General features: G+C 48.5%; 1 protein-coding gene across 2 annotated transcripts in view; it reads right to left on the bottom strand.

Moving 5' to 3' along the window:
• Positions 1-8,737: 8,737 nt before the first annotated feature.
• Zc3h12d (zinc finger CCCH-type containing 12D) overlaps positions 8,738-22,711 on the bottom strand; it is a 39,454-nt gene continuing 25,480 nt past the window's right edge. For both annotated transcript variants that reach the window (XM_076552795.1, XM_076552796.1), the window contains exons 4-6: positions 16,722-16,956; positions 12,222-12,328; positions 8,738-11,137 (exon numbers count right to left, since the gene is read on the bottom strand). In XM_076552795.1, the coding sequence (XP_076408910.1) occupies positions 10,335-11,137; positions 12,222-12,328; positions 16,722-16,956 (1,145 nt within the window). In that variant the 3' untranslated portion in view covers positions 8,738-10,334. The remainder of the gene's footprint in view (positions 11,138-12,221; positions 12,329-16,721; positions 16,957-22,711) is intronic.

The following is a 22,711-nucleotide window of genomic DNA, read 5'->3' on the forward strand; positions in this document are numbered from 1 at the left end:
TTGCGTACCCAAGTATACTTGTGGAGGTTAGAGGACAACTTTGTGGAGTCAGTTATCTCCTTCCTCCTTTCTGTGGGTTCCAGGTTCCAAGCTCACACCAGATTGGCATGAAAAGCACTTTTTCCCTGCTGAGCCATTCTGCCAACCTCATATCTTTTTTAAAAGTCTCCTTTTTTTGTTTTAATTTATGTGTCTATGTGTGTGCCTATGTGCAGTTACATGCCAGAGGGCATTGGGCACCCTGGAGCTTGAGTTATAGGCAGGTGTGGGCCACCTGATGTGAGTGCTGGGAACTGAACCCAGGTCCCCTGCAAGAGCAACAAGAGCTTAACCCCTGAGACACCTCCCTCCTCCAGTATCTTTTAAGATAAAGCTGGGGGGCTGGAGAGATGGCTCAGTGGTTAAGAGCACTGACTGCTCTTCCAGAGGTCCTGAGTTCAATTCCCAGCAACCACATGGTGGTTCACAACCATCTGTAATGAGATCTGGTGCCCTCTTCTGGTCATACATGCTGTATACAAAATAAATAAAAATATCTTTAAAAAAAAAAGATAAAGCTGTCCATATTTTCATTAGTTTTTTATTAGTGATTGGTTTTCAGGGGTCCTCTGTGTATTCTGCTTGTGTGTCTGCTGTGGAACAATCCTTTTCTATACTAGAAATATGTATTACTCTCATTGGCTAATAAAAAGCTGACAGGCAGGTAGCTGGGCAGGAAGTTACGCAGGAAATCCAAACTGAGGATGATGGGAAGAAGGAGGATAGAGTCAAAGAGTCACCAGCCAGATACAGAGGAAGTAAGACGAGAATGTACCAAGCCATGTGGCTAAACATGGATAAGAATTATGGGTTAATTTAAGTGTAAGAGCTAGTAGGAATAAGGCTGAGCTACCAGCCAAGCATTTATAATTAATATAAGCCTCTGTGTGGTAATTTGAGTATCTGGAGTTGCTGGCAGGACAAAAACTTCCACCTAAATGTGTCCTCTTGTGGCTACAAGCTCTGTGTATTCTGCACGTGTGTCCTCTTATGGATACAGGCTTTGCAAATGTTTTTCCCATCGGCAGCTTGTCTTATTCTCCTCATACTGTCTTTCAGAGAACAAGCGAGGTCATTTTTTTTTTGTTTGTTTGTTTACTAGATTATACTGTTGGTGTCATATTTTAAAATCTTTAGCTCAAGGTTGCATTCTATGCCTTTCTGGAGCTTTTGTAGTAGTGTTAGGTTTCACTTTTAGGCCTACGATCCATTTTGATTAGATTTTTTAGTGTGTTAAATTTTTTTTAAAAAAAATCAACAGCAAACTAGAGCAGGTGAGTATACATTGAATCAGAAAGTCTCCAAGGATTTTCTGACTTCTCCCTCCTCACACCAAGTTCCAGAGGAGGCAGGAGAGGGGCTGGGGATGGAAGAGGATGGCAATGCTCTACTTGGTCTCAGTAACAAGTAAACAAATTGTGAGAAGCACAAACCTCCATCCATAGCCCCACATCACATCTGCTTCTACATGGACACAGTGCAGTCATGGCTGAATCTGGTTTTGCAAAGTACTAGGTTCCCTAAGGCAGTGATTTCCAACCTACAGGTCACAACCCCCTTGTCAAACCTCTATCTCCAAAAAATATTTATATTATGATTCATAACAGTAGCGACATTACAGTTAGGAAGTGACAGTGAAAATAATCTTATGGTTGGAGGGGTCACCACAACATGAGGAACTTCGTTAAAGACTGCAGCGTCAGGAAGGTTGAGAACCACTGCCCTAAGGTATGGTGCCATGAGAAAAGCAAAAAAAAAAAAAAATGGGCTTGGAAGGGATTTCTGTTTTACTGAGGGAGGGAAATCTGGGAGAATCCATCTAAGTGCTGCAGCCCTCCACCCTGCCTCCTGAGCCCCCAGCAAAGCAAAGGAGCCAAGAATCGATGGCAGGCTGTGTAAGCAGCTCGAGGCCTGAGGCTTGCTAGGGCTGAGCACTTTGGACAATAAGCAATCGTTTCTAGCATCTTCTCTGGTGACTGAATGGCTCTGGTGCTGTGGAATATTATTTTAAAAGGGTGTTGTATTTTTTCTTTCTTACTTCCTTTGTTAACAGTGCAAAGATATGTTGCACTTGTTTGATTTAATAAAATTAACCTTCAAGCTGGAGGCTGAGTCAGCAGCCAGCTGACAGGAAGTGGTAGGGAGGAACCCCATGTAGCTAGGGTTCTTAAGTGGGGGCTGAGCAGAAGGATGGTTGAGTTTTCTGGAAGACGCCAGCAAAAGGAGAAGGTTACCTACTTGCTATTCAGCCTCTCTGAGTGAACAGAATTCCACCTCAACCTTTAAATCGTGAGTTCTTCGGAGGGATAGAGATCTGGATAAAGTTTCCCTTAGTAGCTTTGAAAGAGTTGGTGCCTGATGGCACAGAATCCCCTCAGGCTGCGGCCCTTCCAGCCCAACTGCTGCTGGTAGCAGTGGGTGTTACAATCTCTGGTTAGGACAACCATTGCTTAAGGGGCAGCCACTGTAAATAATAAAAACAGTTGACAACACCTGGCTGGTGTGCCTGTGACCATTATTAAAGCTTCTGAACTGCCAGCTCTGCGGAGAGAATTCCCAACCAGACCTTCACATGCTAAGGCAGCCATCTTTGGGTGAGGTTATGTGCAGGTACTATCATTTACACTTAATTGGGTTTGGGGTTTTGTTTGTTTCTAAACAAAAGGGTCTCACTGTGTCGACCAGGCTGGCCTCAGATTCACAGAGATCCTCCTGCCTCTGCTTCCCAAGTGCTGGAATTAAAGGTATATGCCACTAAGCCTGGCTCACTTCATTGTTTTTAAAGGAAGAAAATGTTTATAAATTGATATCAATTATAAGATCAATAGTTGGCATTTAGCAAGCTGCTTCTCTGTGTTTCCACTTCCTCCTCACAGTAAGCCTCCCAAGGGTGACAGTGATGGCAAATGGGGTGGCACTGACCAGCACGTGAGGGGTCAACTGGCCATTCTGTGGTGCGCGTTAGCTCTGCCTTCACCTGGAAGGAGGCTTTGGGAAGGAAAGACTTCCCCCTGTGCCAGAAACAACCTCAGGCACACAGCTGAGATCGTGAATGATACATGTCCTGGATAAATAGATAAAAATAGGTGGATTGTTTCTTTAGAGAGCCCCAAGGAACGGAAAGGTTCTGGGATCACAAACTCCCTCTGTGCCTTTGGCCTCCCTGGATGGGAGTCTCCTTGAGATCTCAGAGTTTCCTTCCACTCCAACATGTCATGAAAGTACTTGGTCACACAGTCCCTTAGAGGCCCAAAGAAGGAGCCCTGGGGTTATTCAGAGCTCCCCCTCCTGACACTGCCCCATGAACCCCTTTGCCCCACAAACCAGCCCAGCTTTCCAGGGCACCACAGGCCTTGACTGTGCTCAGGCGTTCTAATGAAGCTCATCCATCCATCGGTAGAAATAACAACTAGGATGAGAAATAACCATGCATTCCGCTCACCCGCAGCCACTCAGCAGTAGAGGGGCGGGGGCCTAAAAGGAGGGAAGAAGTCAGAGTGTAGGCCCCAGGGCACAGAGAACAGCAGCCCTGGAGGTCTCTTTGGGGGACTCTTACATGGGTCACAGGAGCCCCACCCTGGGCGTGAATTGATGGCGAGTTCAGGGAATCAGGTCTCTAGTGAGAGAAACATGGAATCTCCTGGCACTGAAGCTCCTAAGTCACTCTGGTAAACAAGCAAAGGAAAAACCTCAGCCAAGCTCCAGGCAGAGCTTGGCCAATATCAGACTTCTACAACACCAAAAGTCACTGCCTTTGCAACAAAGAGATCGTGAAGAATCATTTTGAAAACAGCTCCCTTCACCACTCCACCCGCCCCCACCAAAAAAAAAAAAAACTTCCCTGGAGTTGAATCAGCTCAAAGAACACTAGGAAAAGGAAATGCCATCCTCCCGAAACACATCACATATATGTAATACATTTCTTTTTTAAGGAATCTACTTTTCTAACTTCACAATATATGGGTAACCCTGGCCATCGTTAGTGCCTTTAAACAATATTAATGATTCACCACATCGCATTCGGTGAATGAACTGTGCTTTCATTATGCCTTCCATCCTTCAGAGTTTTCAGGTCATCGCCATTTCTCTGTGGTCACAGGTGGCTTGTCAGGAATGGCATCCTCTGGGTGTGTCTTCCACGAGCTCAGTAGAAGGGGCCTCCCTGTCCCAGCCCAGGAAGTGAAGTACAGTGGTGTGACTAGTTAGAGCCAATGTTTCAGGGAACTTCAGAACTCTGTTCTTTCTGGAACATTGCGTTCCTTCTCCTAACTGACCAGGCTGTTTGGGAGACCAGGGTCAGGTAGTACCCACCCCTCTGAGTGTGCATTGGACACAGGGAAGTCCAGCCTAGCTACAAAGATGAAGCCAATAAAGAAAAGCAGCCTTTCAAAACAAAGCCATCCAGGGGTGCCCTGAAGCCGTGAGGACACGTAGAAATGGAAAGCTATCCAGAAAAGATCAGCTTTGGAGGAGAGTCTGAGGAGATGCCAGTGCTGGCTAGCCAGGGAATCGTGGAGAGGGTTTCTGAAGAATCACGAAATGTGAAGAGAGGGGAGAGAGACGGAAGAAGGCGGGAGAGCAAAGGAGCCATGGCCAAGCCGAGCATGGAGCCCAGAGGACTCACAAGCGGGTGGTTTTGAGAGAAGCAAGACCTGGAGGAAATGAGAGATGGGGACGGGGAAGAGTGGGGGTCGCAGGCCGCAAGGATGAAACCTTTGTGCAAGAACAGCCTCGCTCCCTTCCTCGACGGCCTAAGCGTTGTGGAGAAAATGCGCTCTGACTGCCTCTCTCAGAAACGAACTAACTTTGGAGCTTGACGTGACTTATCATAATCACACAAGTACCATATTCAAGAGTCAATCTGACTGCAGATAAAAATCAGAATTATCATGAAGAGGTGACCTGTTGGAGCAGTCATCCTCAACAGCCATGAGTGCCGACTATCTAACCAGTCAGGCAGCATCAGACAGTTGGTCATGGTCAGCATCAGTAATTCAGTGCCAACCAGGAAGTCATGGTCAGCGTCAGCCAGGCATTCACAATCAATGTCAGTCACTCAGTGTCAGCCAGGCATTCATAATCAATGTCAGTCACTCAGTGCTAATCATTCATAATCAATGTCAATCACTCAGTGTCAGCCAGGCATTCACAATCAATGTCAGTCACTCAGTGTCAGCCAGGCATTCACAATCAATGTCAGTCACTCAGTGTCAGCCAGGCATTCATAATCAGTGTCAGTCACTCAATGTCAGTCAGGCATTCATAATCAATGTCAGTCACTCAGTGTCAGTCATTCATAATCAATGTCAGTCACTCAGTGTCAGCCAAGCATTCATAATCAATGTCAGTCACTCAGTGTCAGCCAGGCATTCATAATCAATGTCAGTCACTCAGTATCAGAAAGTCATAATCAGTGTCCACAGATCAATGAATCAATGTCAGCCAGTCAATGTTAGTCATTGTCTGATATAAGCCAGTCAGTGAATCAGAACAGGTATCTACCCGTCTATCTTTCTCAGTCAGTCAGTCACCATCAATGTCAGTCAGGCACCTATTGTCAACCATTCGATGAGGTAGTCACTGTCAGTGAATTGACGTTAATTTAGTCAAGGCGTTGGTGCCTGCTAGTGTCCATGTCAATCTGTCTCTGTCAGTGATCCTCAGTTTCAGAAGCCATCAGTTAGTAGGTCACTGGGGTGGTGACTCAGTGTCTGTCAATCTGTCGGTCAAGCAGCACCAGACAATGGCAGCCCATCAGCCAGACTTCAGCATGGCGTTCAGCTGATTTCTGAGCACTTGCCCATGACCTTTTGGTTTGTTTTCTCAGCACCTTTTCTGCTTCTGAGAAGCATGGGTACCATCCCTCCATGAGGACAGAGAGGTGTCTCCAGGAACCCACAACAAATTCATTATCCAGTGGGGTCAGGTCCATGGCCCCTCGTTTCCAGCTGCTCCCCCCATCTCCATCACACTTAGCTGCTGTGACAGTGAGAATTCTGAAAAATCAACTCAGAACATAAACTGGTGGGAACGAGGCCAGCCTTGACTCCAAAGAGCTTTTTCCACAACCATAGGGGTTTTTAATGGGGGTCTACCAAAACACTTGTCTGGCTCTGATCCCAGAATTGGCTTGATGGCCAGGGTAGCACTCCAAGCTCTGTTGCAGGAGACCTCCCTCCTTCCCCCTGCCTGTATTGTCTGTGGGTGAGCAAATATGAGGGTCACCCAGTAGGACAAGAGATAGCTGGGGGCATCCTAAGCCTTGGTCCAATCCCCAGCTTTGAGCATAGTTATGGACATGTGTTTCATCGGTCTAGACAATGATCCTCCCTCTTTGAGGAATCTTCTCACCTCCTTCCAGAGTCTAACCACCCTGTAGGTTCATAAAGAAACTACCAATCACAATTTATACCCATGTGCTGGCCAGAGGCGGGCATAAGGTCCGGGCTGGAGCCATTACCACCTTCTCCCACAGTGATTGGTTTGGGGATAGGTACAAGACTCACAACAAGTCAATCAGAACTCTTGCCCAGGATTTTGTCAAGGCTGCCTCTTGAATCTTTAGCTGAAAGGACATGTGCTTAATCCTGCCTGCAGAATGACTCTCATTGTGTAGAGAAAAGCTTAGAAAGAGACAATTTAAAAAAAAAATCAAAGAAGCAGAATCAAAGGGAAGCAGACAAGAGACACCTGGCGGAGCTCGCAGCCGTGAATGCTGCCTCCTTCTCTGGCCTCCTGCCATTTGGTTTTGTAAACCAAACTGGCTGCCAAAGAACCTTGCCTAATACAGTGTTATTGCCAGGTGTGGCTATCTCTTGCCCATTTGGAAGTGGCCGATTCCCTGTGTGTTTCTTCTGCCCAATGGTATCTTGCATCAAGTGGGCTGGGGCCACTGGGACCACCGGGACCACCCAGGACCACCCCTGGTCCTCAAGCAGAGGCCTGGAGTAGCACCTGCTCTGGATGCCCATGGAGATTTTTGTTTGTTTTTGCTATAAGATGTGTGTGTGTGTGCGCGCACAGCGCACATATGTTGGGTACTGATCTCTTTCAGTGTTTTGCTGTGAGCTCACTCTAGGTTCAAGAATGATCTCCTCATGCTTGACTTCTTTCTAGAGTCTCACAGAGGGTGCCCTGTGCTGCTACACAGGACCCTGTACTCAGAAGGACTATGTGCTGGGTTTAACACTATGCTGTCACCATCTTGAAATTCACAGTCCTGTAGAACAAGAGACCCTATGTTTTCATTGTGCACAAGACCCCATGAATTATACACCCGATGCTGGCTCCATGTACATTTGTGATTTGTGATACCAATGAATCTCTCCAACTCCCTAAATCCTCTGCCCCCTTCTTGTATACTCCTTGTTCCTTAATGCCCCTTCTCCTCAAGATCTCCTCCCCTTCTACCCCAATAGGGGACTTTCCTCCAGAGGCCACCAGCCTTTATGTCCTCATCCAAACTACCCATGCCAACCAACATCTGGTTCACTGCAGTCCATCTGACTTCACATCAAACCAAAGCTGGGATTCACTTTATTTGAACCACACTAAAACAAGCAGCCTTCTTGTGGCTACTGCTCAATGCTTAAATTCTGTGATTTGGTCTCAAACCTCCTTCCGGATGGGGCCTCTGGGGAAGATGCAGCCTGGGCCTCTCTGTTGGGAGCCATTGTGAACTCCCTCTGCTTCCAGGCTTAACAGGAAGAGCTAAGCTTGGAGACTCTGCTGAGGATCTGGAATGGGGATTGGGGTCTAGCAAACTGGTGAGCAGCCTGTGGTCCTGGGAATGGCCTGCTCATCAATTGCTGAAGACATGCGCTTGCATATCTTCTGGGGAAAAGGTAGGCTCTGGCCCCTCACATCTGACCCCAAGAGAGGGAGAAACCTGGAGGGCAACTGCCCAAACTGGACATTATCCAAGACCTCTCACCCATCCTGTTCAACTTGGGGAAAAAAAAAATGGAGGAGAGAAAAGCTGACGAGAGAAATGGATATACAGTTTGACAATAGAGTCCAGGTCTGGCAAAAGACATTTATTTTTTAGCATGGTAACAGCTATGCAATCAGGGATGGTCCATTCATGCTTCTCATCTATGTATTTGTGTCGCAAAGACATACTAAGACTTTGGAAATTTTCCAAAGGTGGTTACACTTGAGATGTGTTGGGTTTTTCCCCTTCTTGTCTCCCCCTGTACCTGTCTTAACCAGAGTGAACCAAATCGAATAGCTTTACAGCTTACTAAAACTCAAACTTGCCGTCAGAGGAAGCAGTTCAAACATTTCCAACTGTACATTTGCAATGCATTGCAATTGATTAGCAGCAGGGAACAGGGCCCGGGAATCTAACATGGCTCTAACAGTGATGAGCCTGTCTTATGGAAATGAAACACACTCCTGAAGGGAAAAAAAAAAAATCTAGATGATCTAGAAAAAGCAGATCCTCTGCAGGACAGGGGCCTCAAGGATAAAAAGCAACACTCTAAGAGCAGTGTCCGCTTTGAAAAGGGGAATGAGCCGGGCGGTGGTGGCGCACGCCTTTAATCCCAGCACTCAGGAGGCAGAGCCAGGCGGATCTCTGTGAGTTCGAGGCCAGCCTGGGCTACCAAGTGAGTTCCAGGAAAGGCGCAAAGCTACACAGAGAAACCCTGTCTCGAAAAACCAAAAAAAAAAAAAAAAAAAAAGAAAAAAAGAAAAGGGGAATGAGGAACAGATCTACAAGAAGCCATGCTAAGAATGTTTTAAAAGAGGGAGGACTCACAGGAAGCCATGTGGCTGCCCTGGTGCCAAGGAGTCAAGTTTACCATGAATACCACAACAGCATTCTCCCCAAGGCAAACCTTTGCTGTGCCAACAACAAGCACAGCCTCTTAATAAAGTGGCATTTCCCCGATGCACCTACCACGCTGCGGGGAACGTGGAGGCTTTGGCAAACAGAGGCCATTGGCAGGCTCTTCATAATCTTCCCAGCCAGCTGAAATACCACGTCCCTCATGAACAAATGAGTTACAACCTGGCAGGATACCACTGTGACGAGAACACGTGGATGCTGCCTAGAGACGCCAGGATCCCTAAGGATGCTGGGTCCATGCTCCAGCATCACGGTCTCATTTCTTGTCCCTTGCAAGTGAATGGGTCTCTTCTCCCCCAAACCCAAAGTTGTCTAAAAGATCCAGCTAAGTAAAAGTTACAATAACCTCCACCAGAATCCAACTCTATGCCTACCCACCTGGAGGTTATTTTGTTGTTGTTGTTGTTGTTGTTGAAGGGGTGGTAGATAGACTGGAGTTTTATTTCTGTAATGTATGACTTGGAAGTTTGTTTTGTAGATTCACCACAATGGAAGGCTGATTAAAAAAACAAAAACAAGCCAGGTGTGGTGGCCCACGCTTATAATCCTAGCACTCAGCAGGCAGAGGCAGGTGGATCTCTGTGAGTTCGAGGCCAGCCTGGTTTATAAAGTGAGTTCCAGGACAGTCAGAGGCTACACAGAGAAACCCTGTCTTGAAAGAAACAAAATAGGCTGATCCTTGAGCAAGGCTCGCTCTCTCTCTCTCTCTCTCTCTCTCTCTCTCTCTCTCTGTGTGTGTGTGTGTGTGTGATGTGATATTTGAGTTGTATGGTATGTATGCACAAAAGGAATGAAGAACTGGTCAGAAGACCATTAGGATCAAGTGCCCCTGGGGGCACCCACAGCACCTCACAGCCCCACACTAAAAATTTACAGAAGACTGGGTTCCCCTATGAGTGAGGTTAGCAAGGGTGACATGAAAACCCCAGGCATCGGCTCCCTCCTTCCCATGTCACCTGAACAGGCTTTTAAAGATCATTTGGTGCCACGAAAGTCAAGATTGTCTGCCAGTCTTTTTCAAACTTTCAACCATGACCCACATTCTCATGGCTTCCTAGAATCTTAAATACACACACACACACACACACACACACACACACACACACACACACACATGCTTACAGAGCAAGAGTTTGTATCAGACTCATCTTGATTACTGGGGTGTTCTCTTTGGTTTGTGGTGATGGCCAGCTGCAACGTTTTGTGGCTGGTGCTTAGAACCAAACACGGACGTGTTCTGAACACGTCAGAAAGCATCCTGCCCATTCAGCAGCCCCTGGGAGCATCCCCAAGATCGCCAAGGGTATCCACCATCGAGGATGAGAAGGAAGTCTCCTACTGACGGGGGACCAACCACATCCAGGTTGGCAATCGTCTTGTAGCCCACCTGTCCAAGGTGCAAGTCAAGCCTCTGCAATTCCTTGCAGTGTTGTGAACCTGTCCCTTAAGGGTCCCCCAATCGCGCACCAGTCCTTTGGGATCTCTGCTGGAGGGTGAGCAGAACCAGGTCGGAGAGCGCAGCATCCGAGGCCATCCCTTGATCAGCTGGGAAGACACTGCAGAAGGCAGTGTGTGCTCCCCGACCATTGGCTGCGGGCTGTGCTGACCCCGAAGGTCCTCTAAAGCCGTCCTCGCCCCAAGCAGACTCGGCCCAGGCTGGGTGACTCAGATAACGGTAGGAGCTGGAGAGAAGGTTCCACGGATCATCCATGGATCTGCGCTGGGGAGGCAAGTCACTGTGCATGTCCCTGGAAGGGTGTCCGTCTGGCGGCTGGGCCTGCGGGCAGGTTGGGGACCCAAGGTCGCCCGAGGAGAGCGAGAGCGGGCTGTTCAGAGTCCGGAGGCCTCGCAGCCCCGGCGACCTCAGGGCGGCAGCGCTGCCCGCGCGAGGGGTTGGCACGGCCCAGGACGAGGGGCCACCTGTGGGCATCCAGTCGGGCTCATGCGTCTGGGACGAGACGCAGCTAGCCGGGGTTTCGCTGAAGGTCAGCCGCGAGAAACTCTGGCTCAGGGCGCCCAGGGTCGCGGGCTGCGGCGCCGATGGGAGACTTTGCGCGCCGGGCTCCCGGGGAAGCGTCCGGGGTGCTGCGTTGCTGCTCCCGACACTGGGCGGTGGCCGCTGCTCCTCCGTGCCACTCGGCCGGGCCCGCGTCTTTGCGCGGAGTTCGTCCGCCACAGGCAGCAGCGCGTGGTGCGGCCTCTCCGGGTGGTAGAATCTGCACTTGACCCCGTAAGTGCATTTCTTGCCTAGAAAGAGGGCAAAGTGGAGAGGGCGCGGGATGAGACCTGGAGTGAGCGGAGGCTGCAATACCTGGCTAGCCCCATGCTCTTCCCCAGGCTGGTCCTCTGCTGCCTTTTGGCCCGTCAAAAGACCTCAGATCTGGAAGGTGACCCAGGAGGCGGCAAGTGTTCTGGGATGGGTGGGAGAGAGTGCTCAGAGCTCCGTAACCCCCAAGGCCAGCAGAGTAAGCATCCATCAAGAAACTGCCTTTGAGCAGAGTCTGAGGCCAAACTCGGTCTAGTCACTCTTAGCCTCCTCGGCCCCAGGGACCCCTGTGGAAAGGGCTGACCTTGAGGATGGAGCCCACAGTAGGGGTGCTGATGGTACAAGATCCTGCCTCTAGCGCTGCCTCAGTTTTCATTAATGGCCACATCCGTCCCTGCACTAACCTTTGCCTTCTCCCTATACCCGTTCTAACTGGGGTTAGAACAAACGACCGAATAATTGGCCATATAAAACCCAAGCACTTCCCAGAGTGAACCTTGACAACCTGGGCCAGCCTGGAGGGAAAGTTCCGTTAATTTTAACAAGAAAGGATTTTTGAATGTCACCCATATCTTAACGAACTTCTTTAAGCACAAAAGCCAGGAGCATTAAATGACTTGACAAGGCAGGTTAATGAAAGAGATAGTTAAACAGCTAGAATGAAACCGCTAACTCTGAATGGATAGCATGGACCAAGTTTGTAAAAGTGAGGTTGGAGGGGGAAGATATCAGGGGCAGGATAAAAACATCAAGTGTCAGGGATGGATGCAGTGAATGGACTGAGAACAAGAGCTGAGGGATGCATGGTCTGCCCCCCCCCTGCGCCCCCCCCCCCATGTGGCTTACATCCGGCCCTCATGGGTGTCAATCCCTAGAGCGACCTTGTGGGCAAGCTGCAGTCCAGAGATGCTAGGCTTCTCTCCAGGGTCAGGTAGCTGGTTGAGGGCAGAGCTTCCTGGGGCAGGGACCCAGGTTGCTGACTGGCAGGCTAACGCTTCCCACCACGCCCCTACGCTGTCTGGACCAGTTCCAAGACAGGACACACAACGCCTGCGTGCTACCCACCATAGGGACAGTGCCGCCAAGATGGCTCTGGGGGCCTTGGCTTCTTGCTTAGGAAATTGCTCAAGGTTGGTCCACGGCGGCCCAGGGGGTCATCAGGAGGCATGAACCTGAAAAATAACCATAGAGGGGCTACTTCAAGGATGAATGGGGGCTGGAGAGATGGCTCAGAGGTTAAGAGCACTAACTGCTCTTCCAGAGGTCCTCAGTTCAATTCCCAGCAACCGCATGGTGGCTCACGACCATTTATAATGAGATCTGGTGGACCTGAGTTCAATTCCCAGCAACCGCATGGTGGTTTATCATGAGATCTGGTGCCCTCTTCTGGCCTGCAGTCATACGTGCAGACAGAACACTGTATACATAATAAATAAATAAATCTTTTAAAAAATAAATAATTTGGGGCTGGAGAGATGGCTCAGTGGTTAAGAGCACCAACTGTTCTTCCAGAGGTCTTAAGTTCAATTCCCAGCAGCCACATGGTGGCTCACAATCATCCATAATGAGATCTGGTGCCCTCTTTTGGCCTGCAGGGCCACATGCAAGCAGAATACTGTATACATAATAAATAAATAAATCTTTAAAAATAAATAAATAAATAATTTTTTTAAAAAGAATGAATGGGACTTACCACTGGCACCTTATTCAGAGGCTCAGGAGAGGAGGCCTGAGCCCCCCTCCCCAGAGAATACCAGACAGCATGGACCATGTACCATACATAGCACAGTCTCCCCTCACACCAGCCTCTCCCTGAGTGGTGCTGGCCGGTAGGTTCAGAATCACCTCACAGCTTGTTTCACAAATGCAGTCTGAAGCTTTGCACTGTCTCTGTTAGGCAGAACTGGACTCCCCCCGCCCCAGGAATTTACATATTAACAACTTCCTGGGTGTCTTTTATGCAGGAAAAGAAAAATATATTTGCTGGGGCACCCCACCCCTTTCCCATGACCCCCCCCCCCAAAAAGAGCCTAAGAAAGTCCACGGTATTAACAGACAGCTCCCAGGAGGCTCGGGAACTGTGTAAATGCCTTGGAGGCTTAGGTCTTGTGATGATTCATCTCAGCTGTCAACTTGTGGAGAATAACCTGGGAGACAGGCCCCCGAGCATGCTTGTGAGCGGGCATCTCTGTCGGGTTAAATGAGGTGAGAAGACATACCCCTTATGGGCAGCACCATCCCCTAAGCTGGGACCCTAGACCGCATAAAAAGGGGACAAGGTGCACTGAGCCTACACACACATCACTCTCTGCTTCTTGACCGCAGAGGCAACGTGGCCAGCTGCCTCGGGTGTCTGCCACTGTGACTTGTTCACTGTGATGGGCTGTCACCCGGAACCATGAACCAAAATACTCCCTTAAGTTGTTTTTATCGGGGTATTTTATCAAAGCAACAGACCGAGAAACCAAGACAGGCCCCCTTCCACCCACTGGCCTTACACCATGGCTCTCAGCTCAAGCATACGCCGAAGGAAGGATCCGTATTGACAGTCTAAAACACCAGCAGGTATTCCGGTGAAGAAACAGACCCCTGCATCCAGCACCTCTGGCAGATTCAGCCCCACCCTTTGCAAACTCTGGGTGTGGAGGAACCTCTGGGCTTGGCCTCAGTTTCTGGGGTTGCCCCGACTCTGCTGCACACGTGGTCCTCTGATGCCAGCCTGCCTCCTGCCTGCTCCTCCTCCCCGGCACAGAACCTCAACAAAGAAGGGGATGCGTGCTCCAGCTGTCACTTACAGCTGTTATCCCACTATTAGGGAAACTGAAGCAGGAGGATCGCAAGTTCAAACCAGCCCAAGTAAGTTAGTGAGAACCTAACTCAAAAGTAAAATTGACAAACAGGGTTACCAATGTGCCTTTGATATATGCACAAGTATATGCACAAAGCCTTGGGTTCAGCACCACAAAAACAAAGTGCTTCTGGAAAAAACAAAAAAAACAAAAAACAAAAAAACAAAGAAAAACCCCTCCCGTTTACTAAGATTTCCAATAAATCCTTTTGGTCCCAGGAGCCCCTTCCAGTCCATACAATGTTCTAGAGGAGGGCTAAGTGGAGAGAAGGGCCATTTTTGCCCATCACTGTCATCCACAAGTTGAGCGAGTCCCACCCTGCAGAGACCTGAGTGATCCCTGACCCAGTGTGGACTCCAGGGCTCAGCTCCAGCCACACCGCTGGCTTCTCCTCCGAGTTGGGACCTGACCAAGAATCTGAGGCACCGCCCACTGCAGTTATTAAAAGTTCTCCGAGGCTTTACCTCCCTCTCTCTCGGGAGCAAGAGCTGTGCCAAGAGGCCCCTGGGGACATGCCCGGGGCACTGAGGCAGGAGCCCTCACTCACAGGCAGTCAGGCCTGGCCTTCCGGCCCTCCACCCCCTTCGCAGAGGGCCAGGCCTCAGAAGGACTTGGCTAAGGCCCCTGGCTGTCACCAGGCCAGAGGCAGCCGTGACCTGTGAGCCCTCCCTCGGTGAGGATTTCTGAAGTCTAGTTTACGGACTTGACAGATTCATCGAGACCAAAGCCACTAGCCCAGGAATCTGGAAATGACAGTTGGGGTTAGGACAGGGCAGCTGCTGAAGCCTCTGTCCTGGGGCTCAGAAGGGCATCTCTTCTTGGGTTCAGAAACCGGTGGCAGTGGGGGGTGGGGACATATCCAGACCTGTCCCCAGGAATAACTGCTACTCCTTATAGGATACAGTTTTCTCTAATCTTCACACCACTTCAGCAGGGCGGGGCGTCGGAGGAAACCACTGTGTGAGGTCCAAAGCCTTGGCTCTTGTCACTGCACTATACTGCCTCCCTGACTTTGGGGTCAGGCACTGTTCTCTTCTGGGCACCACCTGGAGTGTCTTTTTCTCCCTCTCCCTCTCCCTCCCCCTCCCCCTCTCCCTCACCCCCTCACCCTCACCCTCTCCCCCTCCCCCTCACCCTCCCTCTCCCTCTCCCTCTCCCTTCTCCCTCTCCCTTCTCCCTCTCCCTTCTCCCTCTCCCTCTCCCTCTCCCTTCTCCCTCTCCCTCTCCCTCTCCCTTCTCCCTCTCCCTCTCCCTTCTCCCTCTCCCTTCTCCCTTCTCCCTCTCCCTCTCCCTTCTCCCTCTCCCTCTCCCTCTCCCTTCTCCCTCTCCCTCTCCCTCTCCCTCTCCCTCTCCCTCTCCCTTCTCCCTCTCCCTCTCCCTCTCCCTCTCCCTCTCCCTTCTCCCTCTCCCTTCTCCCTCTCCCTCTCCCTCTCCCTCTCCCTCTCCCTCTCCCTCTCCGCCTGGCCATAGTCATGGTTTCATTCTCTCAGGCTCTCCTCCTTGCCTGTATCATTAGTCAGTGTGTATCTGCTATGAGCCAAACATGCCGGGAACATGAGGACTCAACGGCAGCCTGTGTCATTATAGAGTTGAAGACCTTGTCTCAACCCACGTGCCAGAAGGCCAGTCAGAGGCCCCAGAGCAAGAGTTGATGGATTTTTGCCTAGAACAGAAACCAAAGGGCTGGGGGTGTAGCCCAGCTGGTAGAACGTTTGTCTAGGATACCCAAAGCCCTGGGTTGGTTTGAGCCTCAGCATGGTATATACTGGGCGTGGTGGTCCACATCTGTAATTGTAACACTCGGAAGATGGAGGCAGGGGGAGCAGAAGTTCAAGGTGATCCTTCACTACGTGAGTTTGAGGCCAGCCTGGGATATGGAAAAATGTCTCAATCAGTATTCTTAAAAGATTTATTTGTGTTATTTTTAATTACGTGTCGGTATGCATGTCTGCCTGTGGGTCTGAATATGTGAGTGCAGGTGCATCTGGAAGCCAGAGGTATTGGGTTCCCAGCAGCTGGAGTTACAGATGGTTTTAAGATGGCTGACATGGGTGCTAAACACCGAACTCTGATCCTCTGCAAGAGCAGCAAGTGTTCTTAACCACTGAGTCATCCTCCCAGCCCCAGCCAGCATTTTTAAAATGACAAAAATTTGAAAGGAAGAAATACAGCAAAGTTGAAATCTCCCCTCCATGATAACTTTTTTATTTTAATTTTTAGATTTATTTTTATCTTATGTATATGAGTGTTTTGCCTTTCTCTCTCTCTCTCTCTCTCTCTCTCTCTCTCTCTCTCTCTCTCTCTCTCTCTCTCTCTCTGTGTGTGTATGTGTGTACCATATGTATGCCTGGTACCTATGGAATCCAGAAAAGGGCATCAGATCCCCTAGAACTGCAGTTATGGATGGCTGTGAACCACCAGGTCAGTGCTGGGAACCAAACCTGGGTTCTCTGCAAGCGCATTAAGTGCTCCTAACCACTGAGCCATCTCTCCAGCCCCACCCTGGATGATAACTATCTTATGGCTTTTCCTTGGGCAGAAAACGAAGTCCGCAGCTTTGCAGGGAGTGGGTTCCATTGGCCATGAGAACCAAAGGTCCTGGGCAGAGCCGCTTTTAGGGAAACCAGTCACAGAAGAGAGGCGATCCGAGGGACAGAGATCGACCCCTGGCCTGCGGGGACCTGGATAGGGCGAGCAGGCTTCCTCCATCCCTTACCTGTCATTTACAAAGGAGAACATGAGCAGTCGCTGCTCGATGAACCATTTCCACTCTGGGTTCTCATTCTGCAGGTCCCGGTAGTTGTCGTTGGAGACGATGATGCCGTCCTTCTCGAAGGCCACCTTCACGATGTAGCGGTCGTCGTAGCAGACCACTCGCTTGCCGTTGACCTTGCGGGATGGGGTGTAGACCAACACAGCCTGCCGCTCCAGCTCCTCCAGCACGTGCTGCTCTGAGGCCACAGGCAGAGAGGCTTGAGTCAGGGCTCCCAGAGAAGGGCCCCCGCCACCCAACCCAGGAACCCCTCCTAACGCATCTGCCTCCAAACCAGCCGCCAGTAAGACCTGGGCAGGTTCGAAGGGACTATTTATTGATCAGACAGTTTCTTACTGTAAAGTGTAAACTGGCCTCAACTTCACAACTTCCCCCCTTCTGCTTCCGGCGTGTGGGGATTACCACCTGTGCCACCAAGGCTGCTTTACTCTTTACTGCCTACGATCTCAGCCTTGCGAGGTAGAAGCAGAAGGAACAGGCGTCCAGGGAGCCCCTGCCCCAACAACACAAAACCGCAAAAGTGCATAGTACACCTAAGGTACTTGCAATAAAAAGCGCCGTGAACTTTGAGAATGGGGTGCATCGTGCCCGGAAAGTCCCTGCTGCCCATCCCAGTCCAAAAGCCTCACTTCCCCGTAAGATAACCTGTTATAAAACAGTGTTGACCGTCTCCCCCCCCCCCCCCGCCCCCCGCTTGCTTTTATTTTCACAGGTACACATGCGAGGATCATTTTCAGTGTGGCTCTCTGCCTCGGACTTTACCCAGCGAACAGTCCCTACCCATAGTCACATCCCGGTTTCTTTGTTCAGTTACCATACGGCGACATGGTCCGGCCGTGCCCACGTGTTTGCTACTGTCCCCAAGTGAGTCTCTGGCATGGACGTCCAGGGAACCCCCTGGGGTAGTAGATCGATCTCTAAAACAGTTTTTAGCCCACCAAGCATAGCATGGTCCCTTACAGGGTTTTATTTTGCGTTTATTTCTGGTTACTGATGGATTTGCACATCTTTGCCTACTTTTACTGCCCATTTATAGTTTTCTTCTGTAACAGGCTTATTTATGAAATAGCCCGTCTTTCTGTGGGTTCTTGTCCTTGCTCCATTAATTTGGAGATGAACCCCTTCAGCAGAAAATTTAAGGTATAGTGCTAGGGATGTGACTGGGTTGTCCAAGTGCCTCCCTCTTATGCATGAAGCCTGGGGTTCAACCCCATGACCACATAAAATGGGCCAGGGTGGCCTGTGCCTGTTGGTCACCCCCACACTCAGCAATGGAAGCAGAAGCAGGCGGGTCAGACGTTGAAGAAGGTAGAGTCTGCTGCTGCCGTCTAGACTTCTCTCTCTCTCTCTCTCTCTCTCTCTCTCTCTCTCTCTCTCTCTCTCTCTCTCCCTCCCTCCCTCTCTCTCTCATCTGTTTGTCTGTGGCACTGCCATCTGCTTCTGAGCCAAAGTTCTCAAAGTGCCTGATTCCATTCTTTTTTTCTGCACAGGACTGCCCCTTTGTGGTTTATTTTAAAATCCCTAGCCAAGTATGTTGGCACACATGGCACTTGGGAGACTGAGGCAGAAGAATCGCCACAGCTTTAGGCTATAAAGTAAGTTCCTGGACAGCTAGGGCTACATAGCAAGATGCTGTCATAAATAAATGAATGAATATATAGAGGTCAGAGGGCAAATTTTGAATGAATTTTGACATGAATCCTGTAGAGACAGTGGTAAAGCAATACCAAAGGCTACACATTCACATTGGAAGTGGTTTGGCGGTGGCAGCCAGACCCCAGAGGTTGACAGATTTGAGGAAGACAGAAATCAGAAGAAACCATACTGATTCTAAAATGTGGAGGGAGCCACAGCCCAGCAAATGCCTGCGAGGCTGAGCAGAGGTGGGAACAGTTTTCCCTGGGTGCAGCCAAATGCTCCAGGCAGAGGCAAAGAGCTAGCGGTGAGCCTGGGCTTGTCCTCATCTCCCATCCCGGTCTCTATGAAAAAGAAGAAAGTGTGGCTAGCGAGGAGGGTGGCCTCGATGAGCTGTTCTCTGGGAATAAAGCCCCAGTGTCCTCCCATCGGAGTGTGTGGCAGGCCCGGGGGCCTTGCTCCCTGTCTGCTTCAAGAAGGAGATGTGGAAAGGACAGCTGTGAGTGAATGCCCAAGGTCATCCTTGGAAAAATCCTGGTCCTAGCAGAGAAACCATGGTGCATACATAGGTGTTTGTCTAATCAAACTGGCTCAGGTGAGGGGTTCAGCGGATAAAGACACTTGCAGCTAAGCCTAACAATTCACACACACACGCACACACACATCAATAAATATAAAAATAAAATAAATAAATGTGTCTTTTTAACCAAGCTCCCCTATGAACGATAAAGACTAACAGACAAATCAGCAGACTTTAGGAAAGAAAACCTAAAAGCAAGAGAGACCGAAATAAGCAAAAAGAACTAATCTTAGAAAAAATAATAGGACGAAGGAAAAACAAATAGAAATGGGGAGAACTTTTAAAAACGTACACATTAACATAGAAATATCCTAGAAGACACAGCATCCATAAGAAGAGCAACTCACTTAAAAAACAAATAAACAGAAAGAGGAGGGAACAAGAAGCAACTGGTAACCACGAGCGTCATTTAAAACAAACTAAAGGTCTGGACAGGTGGCTCAGTGGGCAGAGCGCTTGTCTAGCATGCACACATGAAGCCTGGGCTTGACCAACAGCAGCACATAAACCAAAACTGATGTTGCACATCTGTAATCCCAGCACTGTGGAGGTAGACACAGAAGGATCAGAAGTTCAAGGTCACTCTCAGCTACATACGGTGTTCAAGGCCAGCCTGTGCTGTATGAGACTCTCTCTCTCTCTCTCTCTCTCTCTCTCTCTCTCTCTCTCTCTCTCTCTCCCTCACTCTCTCTCTCCCTCACTCCTTCTCTTTCTCTCTGTCTCTCTCTCTCACACACTCACACACAGAGAGAGATATACAGAGAGATACAAAGAGATACAGAGACAGAGAGAGACAGAGAAACAGAGGAGTGGGGACAGATACCTTTGGTTAAAATAAGAAAGGAAAAGTCAAGCGAAGCTTCCAAATGACCATGAGGTAACCACCATCCTGTTGTTGACTCGGCTGGGTTGATACCAGCAAAGGTTTAACACCCCACCTCTTGTTGTAAGAAAGTAGAAGGAAAACCAAGCAAGGGCTGGAAACGTAGTTCCATCGTAGAAGCCTGGCCTAGCATGTGAAGGCTCTGTGTTCAAGCCCCTGGACAGCAAAATAATAATAATAATAATAATAATAATAATAATAATAATAATGAGGAGGAGGAGGAGGAGGAGGAAAAGGAGGAGAAGGAGAAGAAAGAAGAGGAGGAGAAGGAGAACAACAACAATATTGTTTATAGTGTCCTATTAGTTGTCGCTTAGAATATCTACTAGATTTAGGAATTAAAATGGGGCCGGGGCCCTCTCATCCCTATCTCTCCAGAGTTATTATTGCCTTTCTGCGGCTGCAGCCTCTGTGCTTGCCCGAGCCCCTCCCCCCACCCCACCTCCGTTCCCCAGGGACTCTGTCTCTTGGTGCAGACCCAGGGGCCCCTTAGGTCTTAACCACTGACCCTCCCAGCCTTCCTTTCTAACCGCTCTCCATTCCTTTGTGTCAGCTGCCAGCAGGCAGAAACATTTTGTACCAAGGATCCCGCAGTGGCCACCACCCCGGGCTGGAACACAGGAAGGTAATTTTCACTGTCCCTCCTGTCCTCCATTACAGTCTCTCCAGAATTACTGTTAATTTCGCAGTCGCCTGACAACAGGAGCAGGTCTTCCCACCACACCTTCACCCCCTGGGAACTCCACCTCTCCATGTGGGCCCCAGTGTCCCTAACTCTGACTTTCCACTGGAGACTCTGGAAGCCAGAAGGACCTGGACAGATGTCCTACAAACTCTGAGAGACCACAGATGGCATCCCAGACTACTAAGCCCAGCAAAATCATCAATCACAATTGACTAAGAAAGAAAAATATTTCAAGATTACATACAGTTTTAAGCAATTTCTATATACTAATCTAGAGCTATAGAAGGCACTAGAAAAAAAAAAGTAGTCAAAGACAAGGTTATCCAGGAAGACACAAGGAATAAATAATCCCAAAAATGTTCATTATAGGAAACACACAGCAAAAACAACAAAATAAAAGGAATTAGTAAGCACTGCTCATTGATAACTCAATATTAATGGTCTCAATTCACCAATAAAAATGGATTGGATTAGAAAAAACAAGATCTATATTTCTGCTGCATCCAAGAAACAATCTCAACATCAAGGATAGACATTACCTCAGGGGGAAAGTATTCTAAGCAAATGGGCCTGAGAAGCAAGTAGTTGTAGCCATTTTAATATCTGACAAAACAGACTTCAAACCAAAACTTACCAGAAGAGTTAGGGAAGGGTGCTCCATACTCATCAAAGGAAAAAAATCTACCAGGAGGAAACTGCAATTCTAAACATTTAAGCATCAAACCCAAGGGCTCCCAAGTTTATAAAGAAACACTATTACAGTTACAATCACATATTGACCCTCACACAGCGATCCTGGGTGACTTCAGTACCCCACACTTGACAACCGACAGGTCATCCTGACAAAAACTAAACAGTGTAGTAACATCATAAATAAACGAACCTAGCAGATATCTACAGGACATTTCACCCAAACACTTGAAGAATGTACTTTCTTACCAGCACTCATAGAACTTCCTCCAAAACCAACCAGATACTTGGACACAAAGCAAGTCTCATTGGATACAAGATAACGGAAATAACACCCTACAGCCTATCTGACCCCCACAGATTAAAGCTGGATATCAACAACAACAAAAACAGCAGAAAGTATACAAAGTCATGGAAACTGAACAACTCACTACTGTGAAAACTGGGTCAAGACAGAAACTGGATGAAAGAACAACACACCCGAACCTATGGGACACAAGGGAAATTCTAAGAGGCAAGTTCATAGACTAAGTTCCTACACAAAAAAACAAACAAGCAAGCTGGGCGGTGGTGGCACTCGCCTTTAATCCCAGCACTCAGGAGGCAGAGGCAGGCAGATCTCTGTGAGTTCGAGGCCAGCCTGGTCTACAGACCAAGATCCAGGACAGGCACCAAAACTACACAGAAAAACCCTGTCTTGAAGAGAAAAAAAAAAAAGCCAACCCACCAAAAAACCCGGAGATACCTCATATTATTAACTTAGTGGTACACCGGAAAGCTCTAGAACAACCAGGGGAAAAAAATACACAAAAAGAGGAAATGGCAAGAAATAAACTCAGGACTAAAATCAAAGAAAATAAAAACAATCAAACAAACAAAAAAAATACAAAGAATCAATGAAATGGAGAGTTGGTTCTTTGAGAAAATCAACAATATTGGCAAACTCTTAGCCAAACTAACTAAAAGACACAGAGAGAAGATCCAAATTAATGAAAGTAGAGATGAAAATAGAGGCATTACAACAGACACAAAGGAAATTCAGAGAATCATAAGGATGTACTTTAAAAATCTGTACTCGCCGGGCGGTGGTGGCGCACGCCTTTAATCCCAGCACTCGGGAGGCAGAGGCAGGCGGATCTCTGTGAGTTCGAGGCCAGCCTGGGCTACCAAGTGAGTTCCAGGAAAGGCGCAAAGCTACAGAGAAACCCTGTCTCGATAAAAAAAAAAAAAAAAAAAAAAAAAAATCCATATAAAAATCTGTACTCTACCAAACTAGAAAACCTAAAAGTAATGGATGAATTTCTTGATATACATTGCCTATCAAAGTTAAATCAAGATACAATAAGCAATTTCAACACACCATAAACCCTAGTGAAATAGAAACAGTATTTTAAAGTCTCCCAACTTAAAAAGGCCCCAAGCCAGATGGATACAGCACAGAATTCTACCAGGCTGTCAAA

This window comes from Peromyscus maniculatus, chromosome 16 (genome assembly GCF_049852395.1).
Source record: "Peromyscus maniculatus bairdii isolate BWxNUB_F1_BW_parent chromosome 16, HU_Pman_BW_mat_3.1, whole genome shotgun sequence".
In the NCBI taxonomy this organism is placed as follows: domain Eukaryota; kingdom Metazoa; phylum Chordata; class Mammalia; order Rodentia; family Cricetidae; genus Peromyscus; species Peromyscus maniculatus.